At 36.1% G+C, this 20271-nt stretch overlaps 2 protein-coding genes and 1 pseudogene across 5 annotated transcripts; 1 reads left to right on the top strand and 2 right to left on the bottom strand.

Annotated features, from left to right (window-relative positions):
• Positions 1–869: 869 nt before the first annotated feature.
• Positions 870–6234, top strand: LOC111299245 (aminopeptidase M1-like). The gene is made up of 19 exons (XM_022894330.2): positions 870–1136; positions 1280–1425; positions 1515–1617; positions 1706–1892; positions 2023–2116; positions 2265–2418; positions 2510–2614; positions 2705–2821; positions 2912–3025; positions 3372–3554; positions 3666–3954; positions 4037–4158; positions 4232–4329; positions 4787–4964; positions 5041–5155; positions 5235–5302; positions 5400–5474; positions 5611–5688; positions 5843–6234. The coding sequence occupies exons 1-19, from the start codon at positions 921–923 to the stop codon at positions 6026–6028; spliced, it is 2628 nt and encodes an 875-aa protein (XP_022750065.2). The 5' UTR covers positions 870–920; the 3' UTR covers positions 6029–6234.
• Positions 6235–6855: 621 nt separating this feature from the next.
• Positions 6856–10803, bottom strand: LOC111299246 (protein phosphatase 2C 53-like; annotated as a pseudogene). Its single transcript, XR_016329734.1, has 4 exons — positions 9313–10803; positions 8880–9197; positions 8677–8782; positions 6856–7391 (listed from the first exon to the last, which is right to left on the bottom strand). The product of XR_016329734.1 is annotated as a protein phosphatase 2C 53-like (transcript).
• Positions 10804–11730: 927 nt separating this feature from the next.
• On the bottom strand, positions 11731–19046 carry LOC111299247 (uncharacterized). 3 transcript variants are annotated; one of them, XR_002691268.2, is made up of 13 exons: positions 18772–19046; positions 17102–17276; positions 16851–16934; positions 16255–16496; positions 15888–16131; positions 15573–15652; positions 15207–15291; positions 14443–14574; positions 14237–14350; positions 13976–14091; positions 13539–13623; positions 12364–12411; positions 11731–12254 (listed from the first exon to the last, which is right to left on the bottom strand). XR_002691268.2 is itself a non-coding variant. In XM_022894334.2 (13 exons), the coding sequence occupies exons 1-13, from the start codon at positions 18909–18911 to the stop codon at positions 12163–12165; spliced, it is 1488 nt and encodes a 495-aa protein (XP_022750069.2). In that variant the 5' UTR covers positions 18912–19046; the 3' UTR covers positions 11731–12162. The 3 variants fall into 3 exon arrangements, 2 of the variants coding, with proteins under 2 accessions (XP_022750069.2, XP_022750067.2); XM_022894334.2 differs by having other exon boundaries at positions 14044–14091; positions 16255–16415; XM_022894332.2 differs by having other exon boundaries at positions 14044–14091.
• Between the last annotated feature and the right edge of the window lie 1225 nt (positions 19047–20271).

A 20271-nucleotide genomic window follows, 5' to 3' on the forward strand; every position in this document is an offset into this window, starting at 1 on the left:
AACGGTAAATAATGTAAAGGAATATGGCATCCTTCTTTCCCAAAATAAAAAATATATTCTCTTACTATCAAGATTTTGGCTTAATGGTAATTGGAAAGAGGTCTTAATCAGCTTGGCATTTTGACGTGGAAGAATAAAGTAAAATTAAGGAGCATAAACAACGGTAAATAATATAAAAGAATATAACATCTAAATCATATAATTTAAAATATAGTATAATAATATGATATAAATATTATATAAATATAAAATGTAAAAATAATAAAATTTAAAATTTTAATAATTATTATATATAAATTTAATAAAATAAAAATTATATTTTATATTTTTATATGAATTATAATATATAATTTTTATATAAAATATTATATAAATATATAAATTTTAATATTTTATGTTATATGAATATGCAAAACGTCATATAATATATTTCTTTTACAAAATAAAAATTATATATTTTTGCTAACAAGATTTTAGTTCAATTAGATTATAAGAATAAAATTTTATAATTTTAAAGTTTTAAGTTTAAATTTTATTGTGTGTGAATTTAATTTTTAATTATATTATAATTTATTAATTAATTATTTAATTATCATAATTTAATTATATATTATAATTAATTATATAAATATAATAGTATTTGATAATAATTATACCTTAAAAAAAATTCTCTAGAATAAATTCTAAGATCGAGTTGATTAGCTTGGCTTGTTGATGTTAACATCAATAATAATAATAATAAAAAAATTCCATTCACACGAATTAACTTTTTTTTTTTTCAAAGATAACAAACGCTGTCGTTTAACTTTACAACACTCCCGCCATTGCAGAGCATGCTATGTAAATCCCCCTCTTCTCCAAACCTTTCCAATCAACTCCCTCGCTAAATAGCCTGGACTCAACTCTTGAAAAAAAAAAAAATGGAGCAATTCAAGGGGCAACCTCGTCTTCCGAAATTCGCCATCCCCAAGCGCTACGATCTCCGGCTGAAGCCAGACCTCTCCGCCTGCAACTTTGCCGGCTCCGTCTCAATCGACATCGACATCGTCGACGACACTCGCTTCATCGTCCTGAATGCCGCCGAACTCTCCATCAACCCGGGCTCCGTCTCCTTCTCCCCTCGTAGCTCCTCCAAGGTCACCTCCATCTCAACAAAGTTTCTTTTTTTCTTTCGTTTTCGTTAGTTCGGAAGCGATATTTAACTACTTCACAGCTTTTCATTGAAACATTTCCATCTTACTTAGGTTATTTTTTGTGGATGTTACTGATTGTTAAGCAGGTATTTGAGGCATCGAAAGTAGAATCAGTGGAAGAGGATGAGATTTTGGTATTAGAATTTGCTGAGACACTTCCTCTGGGACTAGGAGTTTTGGCTATTGGATTTGAAGGAGTGTTAAATGACAGAATGAAAGGGTTTTATAGAAGGTACTGATTTCATGCTTATATAGTTACTTTAGATGGAAAAGAAAAAAGAGGAGGGTAATTTATCTGGTTAATGATATTTTGAAATTCAGTACATACGAGCAAAATGGTGAGAAGAAGAATATGGCAGTTACACAGTTTGAGCCGGCTAATGCTAGGCGATGCTTTCCATGTTGGGATGAACCTGCTTGCAAGGTTATTGTTTTAGCTATCCTAAAAGCTTGAGTTTATTAGTTGTTTAGCCTTGATATCACTTTTTTCTATGATAAAACCTGTCTTATAGGCAACTTTTAAGATCACGTTAGATGTGCCATCTGAACTAGTGGCCCTCTCAAACATGCCAGCCCTTGAGGAGAAAGTGAATGGGCCTCTAAAAACTGTTTCTTATCAAGAATCACCAATCATGTCAACTTATTTGGTGGCTGTTGTTGTTGGTTTGTTCAATTATGTGGAAAATCACACATCAGATGGTATGATCAGACTATCATTTATATCTTATGTTGACAGTGAAGTCATACACTATGCTTTTTTCTTATTTTGACAGAGTACTCATACTCTATTACTTGTTGCCTCAATATTCTTCTCTGTATCTCTGGACAGGGATTAAAGTTCGAGTATACTGCCAAGTTGGGAAGGCAAATCAAGGGAACTTTGCTCTAAATGTTGCTGTACAGACGCTTGAGTTGTACAAAGGGTATATTTTCTCATTCTGTGTTGATTGTTATCCCCACATTTTATGTCTTTGATGATACAAACTGGCAATGTTCTTTCATGTGGATGCTTATTGCTTAAGATCTATTTTCTGGAAGTTAGTCCCAAATTAATCCGGCTAACTTCTACAGGTATTTTGTTGTGCCCTACGCTCTTCCTAAATTGGATATGATTGCTATTCCTGATTTTGCTTTTGGGGCAATGGAGAACTATGGCTTAGTTACATACCGTGAAACGGCTTTGCTCTATGACGAGCAGCATTCTGCAGCTGCCAATAAGCAGAGGGTAATCTTTGTAAACTATATGGTGTCTTTATCAGATTATTTTATCCTGCATCAGACAAAATGTTCAACAATACTACTTGGTTGCTGTCAAGGTTGCAACTGTGGTGGCCCATGAATTGGCACACCAGTGGTTTGGTAATCTTGTGACAATGGAATGGTGGACACATTTGTGGCTGAATGAGGGTTTTGCAACATGGGTAAGGCACTTTTTTTTTTTTGTGTCAATATCTATTGACTATTTACCTGCATGTGCTGGAAACTGTATTTCTAATGATTATGCATTTCAGATGAGCTACTTGGCAACTGATAGCTTGTTTCCAGAATGGAAAATATGGACTCAGTTTCTTGGTGAATCTACTGAAGGTCTTAGGTTGGATGGGCTTGCAGAATCCCACCCAATTGAGGTAAATGGATATTAAGGTTATTTTCTCTACGTTAGAGGTATGACTGATTGTTTCTAAAATATTTGATATTTAAAATATTTTACTTTGCAGGTGGAAATAAATCATGCTGCTGAAATTGAAGAAATTTTTGATGCTATAAGCTACAAAAAAGGTGCATCAGTTATCCGCATGCTCCAAAGCTATTTAGGTGCTGAATGCTTTCAGGTTGGTCTGGTTTGTTACATGCATTATGATTTGTGTATCAGTTGATCTCCTAATGATTATGGTAATTTTTTTGCATGTGATTGTTTTTGTTTTACATGCGTCTTTGGAATCTTCCAAATATTAAGATTTTCTTGCTAGTAAGTATTTCTGCTGAAAACAGTGAAGGAAAACTAATGATGGAAGGTTACTTTGTATTTATTTATTTCTTAAATGCTTCTGATGCCATATTTTTACACCAATCTTCTTCATTGCATTTATGAAATTAAATTACTACCATTCTTCTTTTAATATCTTAAACTCAAAGGATAAATTGATTTATTTACATGTGAAATATTCCTAAAATCAGAGGTCACTTGCTTCGTATATAAAAAAACATGCATGCTCAAATGCGAAGACAGAAGACTTATGGGCTGCCCTTGATGAGGGATCTGGTAAACCGGTGAACAAACTAATGAATACATGGACAAAGCAGAAAGGGTATCCAGTTGTCTCTGTCAAAGTCAAAGATCAGAAGTTGGAATTTGAGCAGGTTTAATCATGTTTGATTCTTTTTGGTTGGGTGGATTGGGTGGGGGAAGATGGGTTTTTCTGTTGTTATTCTTGAAGTTAGTGCTTTAACAATTGATACGATGAATGGCAGTCACAATTCCTCTCTAGTGGTTCCCATGGGGATGGGCAGTGGATTGTCCCAATAACATTTTGTTGTGGGTCATATGAGAAGAAGAAAACTTTCTTGTTGCAAACAAAGTCCGAAACTCATGATGTAAAGGAGTTCTTTTCTGACAGCAATAAAAGTGGTATGGCACATTCTTGGATAAAGCTTAATGTGGATCAGACTGGTTTCTATAGGGTGAAATATGACGAGGAACTTGCAGCTAGACTCGAACATGCAATAGAAAACAAATACTTGACTGCAACTGACAGATTTGGTAATTTGAATATTTTCGTTAGATTTTATATTGTTCCAGAATGGTAAAAGGGATAAGTAAGCATTACTTCTTTCTTTTGCAGGCATTCTTGATGATTCATTTGCACTTTGTAAGGCACGCCAGCTGCCTTTGACCTCCTTGCTTACCTTGATGGGTGCCTATGATGAGGAACTTGAGTATACTGTTCTGTCTAACTTGATTAATGTAATGTTCTTATCTTGTCTAAATTTACTTCAATTATGCTTTGAGTCTTGATTCTGGCTTTTGCTTATCACAGATAACATATAATGTTGTGAGAATTGCGGCTGATGCAAGACCTGAACTAATGGATGACATGAATCAATTTTTTGTTAGCCTTTTCCAATATTCTGCTGAGTAAGTTATCTTAAATGTAGTTGAACGTGTCCTGCCAATATGGGTTACTGTTTGGCATGGTGGATTAATGATGATTTCAAGATATGTTAAATCTGATTGGATTGTAGCAACACATATGAAAACTTTTTGAAAACCGATTGAGAAGCTATCGTCCATTTTATTTAATCGAATTCTTAATCTAAAAAAAGAGCGAAACAATGTTACCTACCAGTTTAGGTGCTTGAGCTTGTAAATTGTCTTTTTAATCTTCATAAGTAAATGGAAACTTGGTCTTATTACATCTTTCCACCAGTATATAAAGCTTCAAGGGAGAAAGGATTCTTTTTGTTCTTCATGAGCAAATGGAAGCCTAGTTGTTTTACATCTTTTGACCCAAATAGATAGCACTCTGAAACATAAATTAAGGGAGATGGGATTCTTGCTTTGACATTGTTTTTCGTGTTTTGATTTCTTACAGGAAGCTTGGTTGGGAAGCGAAACAAGGTGAGAGTCATCTGGATGCAATGTTGAGAGGAGAAATTTTGACTGCACTTGCTATGCTTGGGCACGAGGAGACGCTGACTGAAGCAACTAGGCGATTTCATGCATTCTTGAATGACAGAAACACACCACTCCTCCCTCCTGACATAAGAAAGGTTGTTGACTGTGAAGGATTAGTTGAGACAATTGTCCCCCTTTTTACCCACTTGTCAACTGTTTATATGGTTTCAGGCAGCATATGTAGCTGTAATGCAGAAGGTCAACTCCTTTAACAGAGCAGGTTTTGAGTCTCTTTTGACAGTTTATAGAGAGACTGATCTAAGCCAGGAGAAAATCCGCATTTTAGGTACGGAAAAATCCTTGCCATTGTGATGCAGATGGTTGAGTCTATGACTTTGACAATCATATTACTTGGTTTTTTGTAGGTTCATTGCCATCATGTCCGGATCAGGATATAGTTCTTGAAGTTCTAAACTATGCGTTGTCTTCCGAGGTATTCTAAACTGTTGGTTGAAAAGCGACCATTTATCTTGATAAACTAACTACTCTGAAATCTGATGTTCTCAACAACATTTTCCTTCTTTGTTCAGGTTCGCAGCCAAGATGCTGTGCATGGACTAGCTGTTAGCAAGGAAGGACGTGAAGTTGCCTGGACATGGCTCAAGGTAATACTAACAACCAGGGAATGTCTTTCTTGGACAAGTGCGAGGGGTATGGACTGGGGTTGTGGAAAAGGGTGTCGTAGTCTTGGCGGTTTTGGAACTTGTAATGCTGATGAATAACCAATCTTTCGGAATACAGGATAACTGGGATCTCATCGAAAAAACTTATGGTAAAGGATACCTGACAACACGCTTTATCGGTGCAATTGTCTCACTGGTTTGTGCCCTGCCCTTTTACTCTGTAACTTCATAATAATTTGGTTTTTCTCTGTTATATGCTTCCTGTTTCAGTGCTTAATTTTACCCTTCTCTGCAGATGTATGTTATTATAAATATGATTTTCTTTTTTAATTATTCGCCCTTGTACACAGTTTGCTTCAGTCGAGAAAGTGAAGGAGGTAGAGGAGTTCTTTGCTAGCCGAACAAACGCTTCGATTGCAAGAACCTTGAAGCAGAGCCTTGAGCGGATCCACATTAATGCCAATTGGGTTCAGAGCATTCAGAACGAGAAAAATCTGGAGGAGGCGGTGCAGGACTTGGCTCTCAGGAAATACTAATACTAATCTTTTTTCACTCTCTTTTCCTTGGCCTATTTCGGTTTTAAAACTAGAGTCATGAATAATAATTACCCTACTAATAATAACGCATGGGGGGCGTCAGTTATTACTAGTTATTCTCTAATGTCTTTTGGTAACGTCAGTTCATTCATATATGAACGGTAGTAAGTAAAGTTTGTTAAAATAACTTATTTTCCTTTTCCTTATAGTTTTTGCTTTTTTTCTTTTAATGTCATAACTGTAAAACATTTCCCAAATTTCAAACAGTGAAAAAGAAAAAAAAAAAAAAGCTAAATCAAAACATATTCTGTTTTCAATCAGCGACAATGCCGGATTAGAAGAACAAAGTAAATCAAGGGGCCCGAGCAAAGATTAAAGATGCTTGAAGAACTTATCATGCTTCTTTGAGTAATCTAAACAAACCAGTGTTTATCTGATAGTAATGGACCTGGTGGGGTGATTGCATTTCAAGACTTGAAGTCGGGCAATGTGATAAACATTGAAACCCATATTCCACACGTCATGCACTATGAGAAAGGAAGCACCTTACATGGCCAAAAATAATCACGCTTCTAAAACCATAAGCATTGGCCGGCTTATTGTGCTACAACTAGAATCATCTCGTCAGAAGCCATCAATGGATAGCTATCCAATGAAAAGGTCAAGAATGCTAGTCGTCATAAGCACCATGCGGTTGAAATAATACAAAACAAATACCTCTCAGAGTGGTTTTTAACTCGGAGGCACAATGACCACAATTTCCCACAATGTCGAAAGCATGGAACTCACATAATCTCCTATTTCCTACGGCACAGCTAAGATTTACAATAGCCAGAACTTGGCATGGTTTACCCATTAAAATTCCTGAAAGTTGAAACAATGGAGAGGTAATAGAATGGTTCATACGGACTAATACTAACATATAAAACCATAGAGCTCCCATGAAGAACAAGTGGGGAAAACTATATTGAACCATATGAAACCATGTCATACAGCAAGGTTGAAGACCCAAGTATGGTTGAGAAACCATCATGTCTTACTCTTGAACTTCCTCTGAGCTTTCATATCCACCACTAGTACTGTGATGTTGTCCTTGCTTCCTTTTGGAGAGCTCGGTTTGAAAGGTATTCTGCTGCAGCTTGAGCAGCAGGATCAATTGTCTCACCCCTTTCTGAAGTCAGCGTAGAACTGTTCTTTTTGTGCCATTGAAGTATTCGTCTCCGAGCCAGGTCACATGCTTCTTCATTCGTCATAACATCCCATAGACCATCGCTGGCCAAAATAAGGCATTCATCTTCTTTTACTCTTGGGACAAACATTACTTCTGGCTCTGGAATGATCCACGGCTTCAAATATCTATCACCTGAAACAGCAAGAATGGACATTCCCATTTTTCAATTATTCTGACAGGCCATATTGTTGATGATTAGTTATGACAACATTGACAAGCATCAACCAATTACACTTAAATGTCCATATCAACATTGAAAACACCTGCAATCAGGTGCATTACAAGTTTGTGACCTGACAAGAGGAGTTTATATTCTATTACCTGCATGGCTTCATGAAAGAAGCACCTAAGAAACTATCAGAATGGTCGCACAAGATAGTCACCAAAAGGAAATAGCTAACTGATGCATGCTTTGGAGAAAAACGACAGCAGTAATAGCATAATTCGAAGTTAATTCAAACTAACTAAAATCATATAAGATTGACGTCAATTTATTATTTAAAAGTATCACTCCGAGGATTGAACATCCAATTGGAAACTGAGAGCAAAGCAGGATTCTTTAAATACTATTAGAAGACAACAGGAGTCTTCTTAGGATTACAGACATGAGACACCATTGCTAGAAAAGAAAAATGACAACAAATGCCACACTGTCAGTTCCCAGCTTGCAATGTTTATGACCATGCAGTTTTAATACTCCAAATGTGACTTCTATATCAGTCAGGACACGTTGTTTTATCATGCAAACTTCAATCAAAAGAAAAGCAAATGCATGGATATTTTAATCCATTGATCTCGCTAACATTCACCAGTCTTCTTTCAAAGGTAATAATTCTGTTGGGCCAAGTTAAAGAATAGCTGCACCTTTAGAACAGTTTATGAACATAAAAGAGAGAAAGTTCTCCATAGAGTTCAATAAGGCTTCAAATGGATACTGCATAGACCACAGTAATAAATAAGTCAAGACTTTGACATTAGACACAGCCTTAGGAACTTCATGCTGGAAGCTAGAGTAAAAAATTAAAGCAAAATGTAACAGATTTTGAATTACTACCTTGGCACTCCTCATTAACACATTTCAATCGTTAATTATGCAGAACTGTGCCAAATCCAACCAATTCTGAAACATCATTATGCACAGATCCTAAAGCTAATGTCCCAAATGAGGCACATGGGCACACTATGTAATCCTGTCTCACGGGAGATATATCTTCTATTCTGGTTTGTAACATATGTGGGCAACAACTTACAACTTGATAATGACTAACTTCACAAGACATAAGTAAACATTTTCTCCCACCCCACCCCCTCTTTCTCTTTTCTAAATTATGGTTTGAAAAAAAAATCAAAAACATAAAATGAGAAAAGAAAAGAGTTCAATTCTTGAAAAAAAAATTCATTATGACTGAAGACATACCAATGGACCTTGACATTGCAAGAACGCCAAAAACTCGATGCCCATTCCATTGGATAACCTTTCCTCCAGCTGCTTCAATCCTTTCATATTCATCTTCTCGATTTGGCTAAGAAATGTGAATAGAATAAAAAAAAGGGTATAGGTTTGCAACAGTTGACGAAGAAATACAAGAAGATATAAATGTATAATTCGCAATTCCTTACTTTATGATCCACAGACAAAGCCATGGCCTCTTTCCCACGACATAGAACAGCTCTTGAATCTCCACAGTTTGCTACAATAATATGAGAAGAACAAATAAGGGCAACAACAGCAGTAGAACCAACTGTTTCTGGGGCAACAGGTTCTTGACTAGCTTGTCCTCCGACCTCAGCATCAACCTTAACAAAACAATTTGTGAATGCCTTGTTCCACAGCTCTTGACAGCTTTCTGTTATGCTTTCATTACTCAGGCGCTCCTTAACAAACTCTATTTCCTCAGCCATTGCAGAGTGAATACGAGCACTACAGTAGTTAGCAACCTGTAGAGCAGCAAATACCAAGAAAGAAATTTATTTTCATGACATCTCATGCATGATTTAAAGGAAAGGAAATAAAGCTAAACACGAAAGATATAAAGGAAATTGCAAAACTAACCTGTGAGCCTCCATGACCATCATAGACCCCAAAGAAGTGAGCAGTCTTACGAGCAAAGCCCCTGCTCATGCCATCAAGTACCCGATCACCGATCAGCATCTGAATTGGAACCTTTAAAAATCGAGGTACAGCAGCAACTGCATCTTCCATCTCAGGTCTCCTTCCGCATATAGAGGTAAATCCCCAAAGAGGCACATATTCCACCTCAAACACACTGCGTGGAACTGGAACTGTTGTACTTGGATCCTTTTCAAGAGCCAGTTGAAGAACCACTGAAGTTAGCTTTTGTTCAGACCCATCTCCAATCTCTTCCTCAATGCTTACTGCCACACTTATGGGATCACTTGCAACCTTTGTTTCAACGTTTAAATCCACAAACTTGGTAGCCTTCGCAATAATATCTACACTGCAAATGTTTTTCTCGTTGTCCACAGAACTTGGTGTTCCTACCTCAGAAGTAGAATCAAAACCCAGGAAATCATCTCCATAAAGGCTACTAGTGTCACTTGCCACCGATAGTGAACAACAGCTATCAAGATCAAGAACATGATCACCTTCCAAAGAGAAAGAATCCTCCTCCTCACTTTCTTGGGCTATAACATCATTACTAGCAATCCAACAAACTTTACAATCAGATATCACATCCAATGAGGTAGCTCCTTCTCCCTTGACCTCTTCTATCAGTGGCAACTCTATGCTACTTTCTTCAGTCTCCGTATCATCACAGTTAAAATCCACATCCTCATCAACAACTGACTTGTTAGTAGCCTTGGTTGCAGAATCCGTCAAAATACCAGCAGGATTTGCCATATGCTTAAGTCTTGTGATGTCCATACGGGTAGCAAAGGTAGAGTTTTCACAGACTGAATTACCTAATCTAAATGGCACCACAAACGTCGTAGACATCTCCATCAAATTCCCTATCTAGGCAGTACAAAAAATTACCCTCCAAACCCTCGAAAATCACACAGCCTGTCATTTTTCAACAAAAACTGTCATTTTTCAACAAAACTATCATCTTCTGAAATAAAGAATGACAATGGAATGTCAACGGTGGGCTTTAACAGGCCATTTCCCATGCCTTAAATAACTCAAAGGTGTCCAAGAAAATGATAAAAGGTTCAGGGAATGCAACTTATGGGTGAGCCAAAAAGGTGGTGAAAGGGAAAGTGAGTTAGTCAGATCTGGTCAACTACAAGTGGATCCAAACTTCCCTTTGTGGAAATTACTACCCAAAAAGAGTTGCTTTAAAACTTGATTATGCCTTTTTCAGCTTCTTCTCTGGACTCTTCTTTATCTACCACCATCAACTACACTTAAGACAGAAAGAACCAGAGAAACAACTTAATATCCACACCAACCAATAATAATAAAACTTGAAGAAAACCGCAATTAGATCAAATTTGAAACCACCCCTTTATCCTCAAACACAAAAAGAAAGACTTGGAAAGGAGAGAAAAGAAGGGTCATGAGAAAGAACTCAAGAAAGGTGATGTCCCAAGAATCACAGGGAAACCATAAAAAGAATAGTACTCTTTTCAGATATCGTTTAAAGAGATCCCTGGATCTGAGGCAACCGTTCTCAGCCTCTTGTAATTTTTTGCTCTCCCCACCCCACCCCACCCCACCCCACCCTAGTCCCTCCCTCTCTCTCTCTGTGTCAAATAATTGGCTACAATTATAATCATGAAAAGGAAAGTAAATATAGAAACTTTAAAAACAAAAAGAATGACAACAACCTCATTTTTGTCAACTGTAGGTAGAATCTCCTTTTCCCTCTCTCTTTATTCTTGTTTCAAGCAAGGAGCTTTTAACATCCGGGAAATGAGACACGACAAAACAAATCAAATGAGTTCGACGACAAAGATATTTACCTTACTTTCTATTCATAGAAGGGCTGTTAGTTGTGGTTTTTTTTTTGTCTGAGTGTTTCAAAACGATGTTTTTTTTTTTTTTTTTTTCAAAACATTTATTTGGTTTAGAATCACTTGGGAAGACTGGTAGCGGGGAGATTCGAAAAAGCCACCCCTGAAAGCCAACCTTGACCTTCCCGTTTTTCGCCGTTGTTCTCACTAAAAAATCTACAAATTTCATTTTCCAGTTTCGTCAATGGCAATGGACTTTCTGTTAGGCACGAAACCTCTTCGTTTTTTTATTTTTCATGGATTCAATGTTATTCCTTTGGATCATCATTTCCTTGGACCAAAATCACAAGTGTCAATCTTCAAGGACTGACTCAGAACCTTCGTGGTTTTAACGGTCAAGCAGCAATTTTCAGTAGTTGTTTCCTTTGATGGAATAGCACATAGCACTTGGTAATTGCATGAGTAGCCAAGGAAAGTTACGAGGGAGGATTGCTTAAAATTGTTCAATGACAAAACAGTTTTCAGAGGTAGACAAACTTCAAAAATGCAATCATACAACAAAAAATAGGAGGAGTACTTCAATGTCATTTCCTCACAGATAAATTCCAGTTTTTGCTAATAACATTTTACACACAACAATAGGGGGATCATTGCTATCAATTAAAAATTTGACCAGAAACTGCCACTAGAGAAGGCAAATTTACCACAGCCAACCTGGGCAGCCAGGGCATCAAGTTTCAGAACTCTGATCTAACTTGTAATACACAAAGCCTTTTAGGCTGAAAAGGAGTCTCACTTGTCCTACCAGTCAACTCACAACTGGATTTTAAAATTTTGCTTAAATACTTCTGTACACTTAACAAAGCGGTTCCACAAGTTGGATGGCAGCCACTGCACTAGAACTGCAGATGTTGGAGGATTGCCTAACTTAAAACAAAGCATAAATATCCATATATCCATGTAAGAGGTTTTTCCTCGAGTTACTTTATGGTAACATGGGATCACCTGCTGATGCAAACATCTGCAACTCTGTTTCCTCAGCTGATCGCTTAGTAGAATAACCTACTCCTGAATCAGCTGCGGATATTAACAAACTTAATCTAATCAATAATGAAGGAAAATTACTATAGTGGTAGGATGTTGAAAATGAAAAAAAAAGAGTAGAAGAAAGAGAAAGATCCGTTACCATATATAGAATCAATGGATGGTTGTTCCATTGATGGATTTTTGAAATCTGCACAAGTAAAATAGTTTAGTAAGGGGATGTCAAATTTCTTCCCTATTATATGCTTGTTCACATTGACAATCTAAAAATTATCAAAAATAAAGTTTTTTTTTTTCCTTATTGACTCCACAAATTGAATTCTGTCAACAAATTCTAGCATTTAAGGTGATTCTATTACTGTAGGAATGTGGTTTTCATGTTTTTCATTGGACTGGTTAATCTTGCAGACTTACCTAATTGCCCTAGTTTCACAACCACTCACGTTCTGCTGGAAATTTAAACCATTCCAGTTCACAGCATTACACCTATAAAGTTCAGACCCAAATCTATATTTGCCTCTGTGAAATACTACATCAAAACCATTCTCTTGAGAGAATTATACCAAAGTTTATGAACTAGCAACGGTTAATATGGGCAACATGGATTCACCACATCCCAATAATCTCTTGTAGGTGGTCCACGTTATTGTGTTACTCATGATTGGGCTCAAATATCATTGATTGGTTCTGCATCCAAGCTCCAATCACATTGTCATCCCTGGGCTAAGTCTAATTCCTTATCTATACAACCTCTTCTTGGGCTTGGGCTTGAGCTTGAGATGTTAAAGGCTGTCAAGTAGTTGTATCAAAGACACTAAGATCTATTTATCAAATCTGTGACTTCCTATCATTCTTTAGACAGATTCAAAATGGGAGTAGCAACTTGACTACCTAAATCATTAGCACACCAATCCTTCCAAAGGGAAAGGTAGAAGTAAAGGTGCAAACAAATCAAGGTTCATCATGGCATTCTTTACGTCTGTAGTGTTAGTAGCACCATTTAAACCTCTAATTTCACAGCAAGTACTTGCTCATGAGAAGAATAAGAAGTGTATGAACAAGAAATTCAAACTTATAGGCAACATTGATAAGGACAAGAAAATTGAATCTAACACCCTTCACTTGTCTAACATAAACCCGAACTTTCAATCACCTACAGGCAAACTTTGTTTCTGCACAAAATGCAACTATGTTCACAACCAAACATAGATATTTATCACTTATAAGCACCCAAAAAAAAAAAAAAAAAGAAACGGAAAATACTGCATCAATAGAGAAAAGGTTGATATCTTGACAACTCAGTGACAAATCGCATACCAAAAGAATGGCGTAGCCCTTTGACAGCATCAAAGTTCTTGTATGTATAGCCAACAAAACTTAAATCTTTGGGTGTTAAAAGCATCTGCATAAAGTGGGGAAAATAAATAAATAAATAAATTCTACCAAGATTTGTGTTTGAGTAGGTACTACTAACGGATGAACGTATCAAGATATAAATGTAACATGAACTAAACATGTTGATTATCATGGACAAAAATTGATGCATTTGTTTTTGTTAGAAGGTGTTAACACAATTTTTCAGAAGAGATATCACTGAAAGAAGATATCAATTATTTCATAATTACCATCTTTTGAACGAAAAAAAGAAAAGGAATAAAGTTCCATGATTGCATACTCATAGCATTCTCAGATCACAAAATACAGCACAAACTTGCCATATAATTAACAAAATGTGTAAATAAAATGATATACACCTGCTGGATAGTACTGGGACAAACTAATGCTTAAGATGAGTGTACAGATAGCATCATTTGTTACAAACCTTCCGCGAGGGTCCCGAGCCAGTTCTTGCTGGTGCTGGAGGATCCAACTGGTGACAATTCCAAAATAGTTAGATTACTGGAAAAGATATCTTTAATTTCACCAAGATGGACAAATACATAGTGAAGAAAGTGATTAGTATTTGGAATAAGCAAAAACAAAAGCAATAAAAAAAGGGGAATTTCAAGTTATACTTCGTCAAACTTCATAAAATTTTGAGTATCTAATTCCCCATTCACTTCAGGTTTAAATGCTGCCTCCATCTCATAGAGTTTATCCCACACAACGTCCGTGAACCAAGGATGAGCCTGATAAAATTAAATGCCAACAACCATAAGGAAGAAGAGATAGTTAGCAGAAAAGAATAACATTTCAATATATCATAATCTATTAATCTTACTTTAATCTGATTTGCCCCTCCAGTACCCAGTCTGTGCTCAACATCGCATAGCAATCTACATATGAGATCCTTTGCCTCATGACTTAACTTTGAATCTTCAGGAAATGTTAGGTGATTTCTCCAATGGACAATCTGACAGCAATTTATGACCAAAATGTCAGGAAAAAGAATTACATCTCCATCAAGTTTACCATGGAGAAAATGTTCTTGTTAAACTTTTTTTTTTTTTTTTGGGCAGGGGGGGGGGGGCGGGGGGTGGGGTTTGGGTAGGGGAGAGCAACAGACATAATGCAGCACAAATAACACAATCAAAAGCAATCATGGTGCATAGATATTACTATAAAGCTTTTCCGGAAAAAACTCAACTAAAAGCTGAATGGAAAAGGGGCCCAGTCTCAGAATGCTCACAGAACAACATCAAGCATAGTGCTAATAAGACACCAACAACCTAATTATGCTATACAAGCAAGCATTTGGCCGTAATTGGAATAACTAGATGTAGATGCATGTTTAATTGTGGACTAAATACAATAGTGCATAATAAAGTTGCGTTACACATTAGGCTTTATACCGCATTGGAATTCTTTAATAATATCAGTCTCTATCTGTAAAGGAAAAGATTTGATATTATACTTTCCCAAAATAGAAAGCAGAAGTTGCTCGGTGGAATATCCTTAATTTGGAGAGAACAGACAAGAAGAAAGATAATAATGCATCAAAGATCAACACAATTGAGTAAATAAACCTAGATAGAAGAGTGTTACCTTCCTGCATGTGGTAATTGGATCATCAGAATAAAATGGTGGGTATCCGATTAGCATTTCATACATTATTGCTCCTAGCGACCACCTAAACAAGTGCAATAGAAAAGGTGGCATTATTTAGGTTATGGTATGAGAACTTCACAGAGAAACCTGTGTCTATGCAATAGAAAGTAAACAAAAATTTCAGCAATTAGTTAGTTCCCACATTCAAAGTTTTTACTACAAAAGATAATAGACAGCGTACAGTTAGAAAAGTAGAACAGATATGCCTCATAAATGAATATAAAGTAACAAAATGGAGAACAAGTAATAGATAACAGTTGCACCCATGAGAATGAAGGAGAATTGAAAAGAAATATAACTAACCAGTCACATTCCATGCCATATCCTTTCTTCAGTAAAACTTCAGGAGCTATGTAATCAGGCGTTCCCACAGTTGAAAATGCCTTTAAAGTGAAACAAATAAAAAATAACAGCCAAAATTGCTGGAAAAACTGTGTCGCCAACCAAACCATCTCTTTCAAACCATAATCTGATTGCATTATTACTTATGCATCCATTCAATGAGAAATTTAGGAAAAATTTTTGTCTTTCTTTGAGTTTTAAGATTCATTAATATTGGTCAACAGTGAGAATACATGCATTAAAATAATACAGCTGTGAAGTAAATCGCATGCATACCAACTTTCTTCTGTTCATCTGCCAATGCTGAAGCTGCTCACGAGGGCTTCTCCAACTGCTCTTATTGTCAGCATCAGGAATACATCCATCAATATCCATAGGTTCTGTCATATTTTCATCATCCATGGGCTTATTCTCATGAATTGCTGGTAAAGTTGTACAATCAAGAGGCTTACAAAGGCCAAAATCTGATAACTTCATGTGGCCACTTTTGTCCAGGAGAAGGTTGTCGGGTTTAATGTCTCTGAAAAGAAAGTAAATATGAAGAAATAAGATGGGGTAAACCTAGTAACAATTTTTTTACAGAAATTACCACATCACCCTGCTTCAAAATGAACAACAAAGTAGGGAAAGCTAAAATATTAACCTGTGAATGTAATTATGTTTGTGAATAGACTCAATGGCCGAGACACTTTGAGCAATATAAAATTTAGCCACATTCTCAGTTAAGGTATCCTCCCTCATCAGCAGAGTCATCATATCACCACCAGGAAGATATTCCATGATCAAATACAAGTATTCAGTATCCTGAAATGAATAATAAAGTTTCACTATGCAGTGGCTCGCAACTTCTGCTAGCAAGTTCCTCTCTGCTCTAACATGTTCTACCTAAGGAGTCAAAATACATTTTGTTAGATTACCCGTACAGAAAGGACTCCAATGGAAAATGACAGTTTTAAACCATGTGATATTTATATGAGGGTTACGTATCAATCAAGGAGCAGACCTCAGCTGAAAATTAGGGCAGAATAGAAAAGGAATACACAATCATGCCTTAATCAGATGTACTATACAACAAACTTCGAGTTAGTTTTAAAATCAAGGGAAGTTAATATGTAGAGAGTATCTGCCTAAGTTTTAAAACCAAGAGGTAACATGAAGACAGATTGTTGACAAAAGTTCCACTCTCCTCCACTCTGACTTTAGAGGTATCAATCAAATGAATGGTAATTTGCATGTTACCTGTCCTCTCATAAGCATTTCGGATTTCTTTAACTTCTTCATAGCATAAATATTTCCAGATTTCTTCTCCTTACACAGTCGAACCTGCAGAAAAAGTATGTGCAATAAACTACTCCTGGCAGCCAATGCATAAATGATGATCTAAATAAGAAGCAGAAAACAACACATAGTTCCAAATAAAAGGGACTATGCAGCAGCTTATAATAGAAACAATTAATAGTTTGACGTATAACAAGCATTAGCATTCTAACCTCGCCGAAGGCTCCCCTTCCAATAATGGTCAAAAGATCAAAATCATCAACACAAATCTTGTGCCTTTTAAGTCTCATAAACTCTGTCTCTTTCCGCTCTAAATCTTTTATCAGATTGATCTGCTCCTCCTTGGGCACATCTGAAGCAGCTAACTTTCTCTCCAGGACCCATCGTCTGCAATGACAGTAAATCATGTTATTAACTTGAAATCTACATTACCAATTCAAAGCTTACAAATGCTGACAACATTTTGGAGAAGGATACATCAGGTTGGTGAAAACAATGTTACAAGGAATAAGAAACTTCATTGCAATAAATCTCAATTCCCAAATAACCAAAAGTCATATTCTAGCATCGATTCATGAATTCTTTATCAAAATAAAGTTGAAAATATCATGTACCAGATGTAATTAGTAGGTTTATTTTGGATGAATACCATAGATAATAATTTGACTAGGAACTCAGATACTATTAAAATCTGCATGCTGCACAAAAAACAACATCATGGTTGTGATGAATTTGTAAAAACCAATCTAAGCATTGAAATCCACCAGTTTTCAACAAATAAAATGTGCACATACTTTCTTCAAAAAAAATATGTTCACATTCTAAACATCAATGAAGCAAAACCTGCTTTACTTCATTGTCTTAAACAACATCATGGTTGTGATGAATTTGTAAAAACCAATCTAAGCATTGAAATCCACCAGTTTTCAACAAATAAAATGTGCACATACTTTCTTCAAAAAAAATATGTTCACATTCTAAACATCAATGAAGCAAAACCTGCTTTACTTCATTGTCTTAATTGAATATATGTTGGAATGCATGTGTATCTCATGACAAATCACATATACACAACTGCAAGGCCAATAAGAAAACATGAAATATTAGATTAGTCACAAATTTTCCATCATTTTTCAAACGAAAAACTTTGCTTTTAACTTCATTGTTCTTTTGTTCCACTTTCCTAAGAACACAAGTAATAGGATCTCCCTTTGTTGTTGTTGTTGTGGGTTTTTTATAGGGGGAGGGAGGGTTGGGATTCCAGAGAAAAAGTAATAGAAAAAGAAATTCTATGACCTAGAACTAGAAAATTTCAGTATACAAAGAAATGCTTGGATCATGCCAGCTCGTAGAAAACAGTAAAAGACAGTTAATAGTTACTTCCAACAGGAGCAACTTTGCATTGATAACTAAATCATGCACCAGATCAGATTTAATAAGCCACTATATTTAATTGGTTAGAAAAGCAAGGAAAAATACACAAAAATCTTTCTTGATACTCTGAATTCCCGGTTTCAAAAAATTCACCTGATTTGGGGAAGCAGTTCAATTACTCCTATTAAATGCTCCACTTCCTATCAAAGAAACCTAATTTGACATTTATCCACTCCCCAAACAGTGACAGAAAAAATGGAACTAAGCCACATAGAAAACAAGCACCAGACTCATCAGCTCAAAACCAGAAAAAAAAATTTTAAAGAAAAAAAAAATTGAAGTTAGGTTCAGTTGACTACAAAGTTCATTGATTCCACCAAAAAATGCACTAACCTAAAAGTAAAAAATTCTATCTTTTTCTTTTTTAGTTTCTCAGTAACCAAACAAAGATAATAAATAATGCAAAAAAATTAAAAAGCTTTTTTTAAAGAATAAGTAAAAACAGTACCTTTCTTTGCGTTCTTGAATATTCTTCATCTGAGCTCTATAATGATTCTCAATAAACTGTTTAGCCGCCGCCACCTTCTCCATCGTCAAGCTTGACCCTAACACCTCTTCTCTACTCTCTTCTTCCTCTATGCCCTCCATCTCTCTCTCTCTCTCTAAACCCTCTCTCTCTTATATGTATTTATTTATATATTTCCTCTTCTAAAAGCTCTCAACTATTCTGTCTCTCCCTTGAAAGAAGCACCAAAGCTTTCTCATTATCTGCCAACAGCCAGCAAAGAGATTATGAGGAGAAAACACAGCCCTTTCACTGTCTTCCTCTTTATCCTCTACTTCCACCCTCTCGATCCTTCCCCTTTACAAACCAATCAAAACCTTCCACGTGGGTTTTGCCAGCGTGGCGGTGTTATGATGCTTGTCTGGAGTGGGTTCAGGGTGGAATTCGGAGGAGGGAAGGTCAGGTTTTTTTATATTTATTTTTATTAATTAAGCAATAAGTTTAAGGAGTGTTGTCAGCGCAAGAGAGAGGGTACTCTCATGCGCGGTGTTGAACGCGTGAATATCACTTCGAAGGTGAGGTGTTGAGAGGTGTCGTTTCCGGTCATATATGATATTTTAGGACAAGAAAGCTGCAAGGACGGCCCACTGGGTGTTGGGTTGTGATTGGAGAGTATTGTTCACTCGCCTAACATACGATGTTGGTTTTGTCTTCTTCTTCAATTCTCCGGTTAGCCATTGGCTGTCTGTTGCTGCTCAAAAAAGTGAGGGTTGATCTCTTCTCTTAGTGCTGACACACAAATTTACTGTGACCTTAATTGTAGGAAAAGAACATGTTTCTATGCAACGGTCGTTGTGTTCAAGAAAGGGTATTTTCACAGTGAAATCTAGCTGTGAAACCGGCAAAACTCTGCCAGAACTCTGCGGTAATATGAAAAACTCATGTGTGGTGAGTTGTACCATAATTAGATCAAATGATCCAGTACAAATAAACCAGTTAATCTGGGTCTAGTAGTAGTACCCCAAGGCTAACGTGGACATTTATTATCTGACAGTGACTGTTCTTGCTCATGTGATGATATGCCATTGGTGGGTCAGTTTTGTATTTGAATATAAAAACATTGAAATGTACATTTGCAACGTGGGTGACATGAGAAAGTAAAGAAAAGAAAGGGTATGTTTTTCTCCCATCTTCCTTCACGTTCGACACCATTCAGGACAGGTGGTTTAGCAGCTGCTCTCAAAACGACAGCTGTTTCATTTTGGTGTTAGGGAAGTTTGAAGAAAAAACCTCTGTTGTTGCCTTTGTTTATTCAATCTTTTTGCAGGGTAAGAACAATAGTTGGAAATCTAATTCAGATTTTGTTGTTTAAGAAAAATATGAAATAAATAAATTATTCAATCTTCAAATCAAAATAAAATATATCATATTTAATAATTTATAATAAATAATTAATAATTTTACGTTTAAAATTACCATCATCAATTATTGTTAAATCAAAAA

This window comes from Durio zibethinus, chromosome 18 (genome assembly GCF_047325235.1).
Source record: "Durio zibethinus cultivar Kanyao isolate XHJ-2024 chromosome 18, ASM4732523v1, whole genome shotgun sequence".
Lineage (NCBI taxonomy): Eukaryota > Viridiplantae > Streptophyta > Magnoliopsida > Malvales > Malvaceae > Durio > Durio zibethinus.

Coding starts and splice junctions, on each gene's coding strand:
- LOC111299245 (XM_022894330.2), top strand. CDS start 921: ATGGAGCAATTCAAGGGGCAACCTCGTCTTCCGAAATTCGCCATCCCC. Junction 4,965..5,040: donor TCCCTCCTGACATAAGAAAG/GTTGTTGACTGT, acceptor ATATGGTTTCAG/GCAGCATATGTAGCTGTAAT. Junction 5,689..5,842: donor TCGGTGCAATTGTCTCACTG/GTTTGTGCCCTG, acceptor CCTTGTACACAG/TTTGCTTCAGTCGAGAAAGT.
- LOC111299247 (XM_022894332.2), bottom strand. CDS start 18,911: ATGGAGGGCATAGAGGAAGAAGAGAGTAGAGAAGAGGTGTTAGGGTCA. Junction 17,277..18,771: donor ATTCAAGAACGCAAAGAAAG/GTACTGTTTTTA, acceptor CTGTCATTGCAG/ACGATGGGTCCTGGAGAGAA. Junction 15,292..15,572: donor TATGGCATGGAATGTGACTG/GTTAGTTATATT, acceptor GCACTTGTTTAG/GTGGTCGCTAGGAGCAATAA.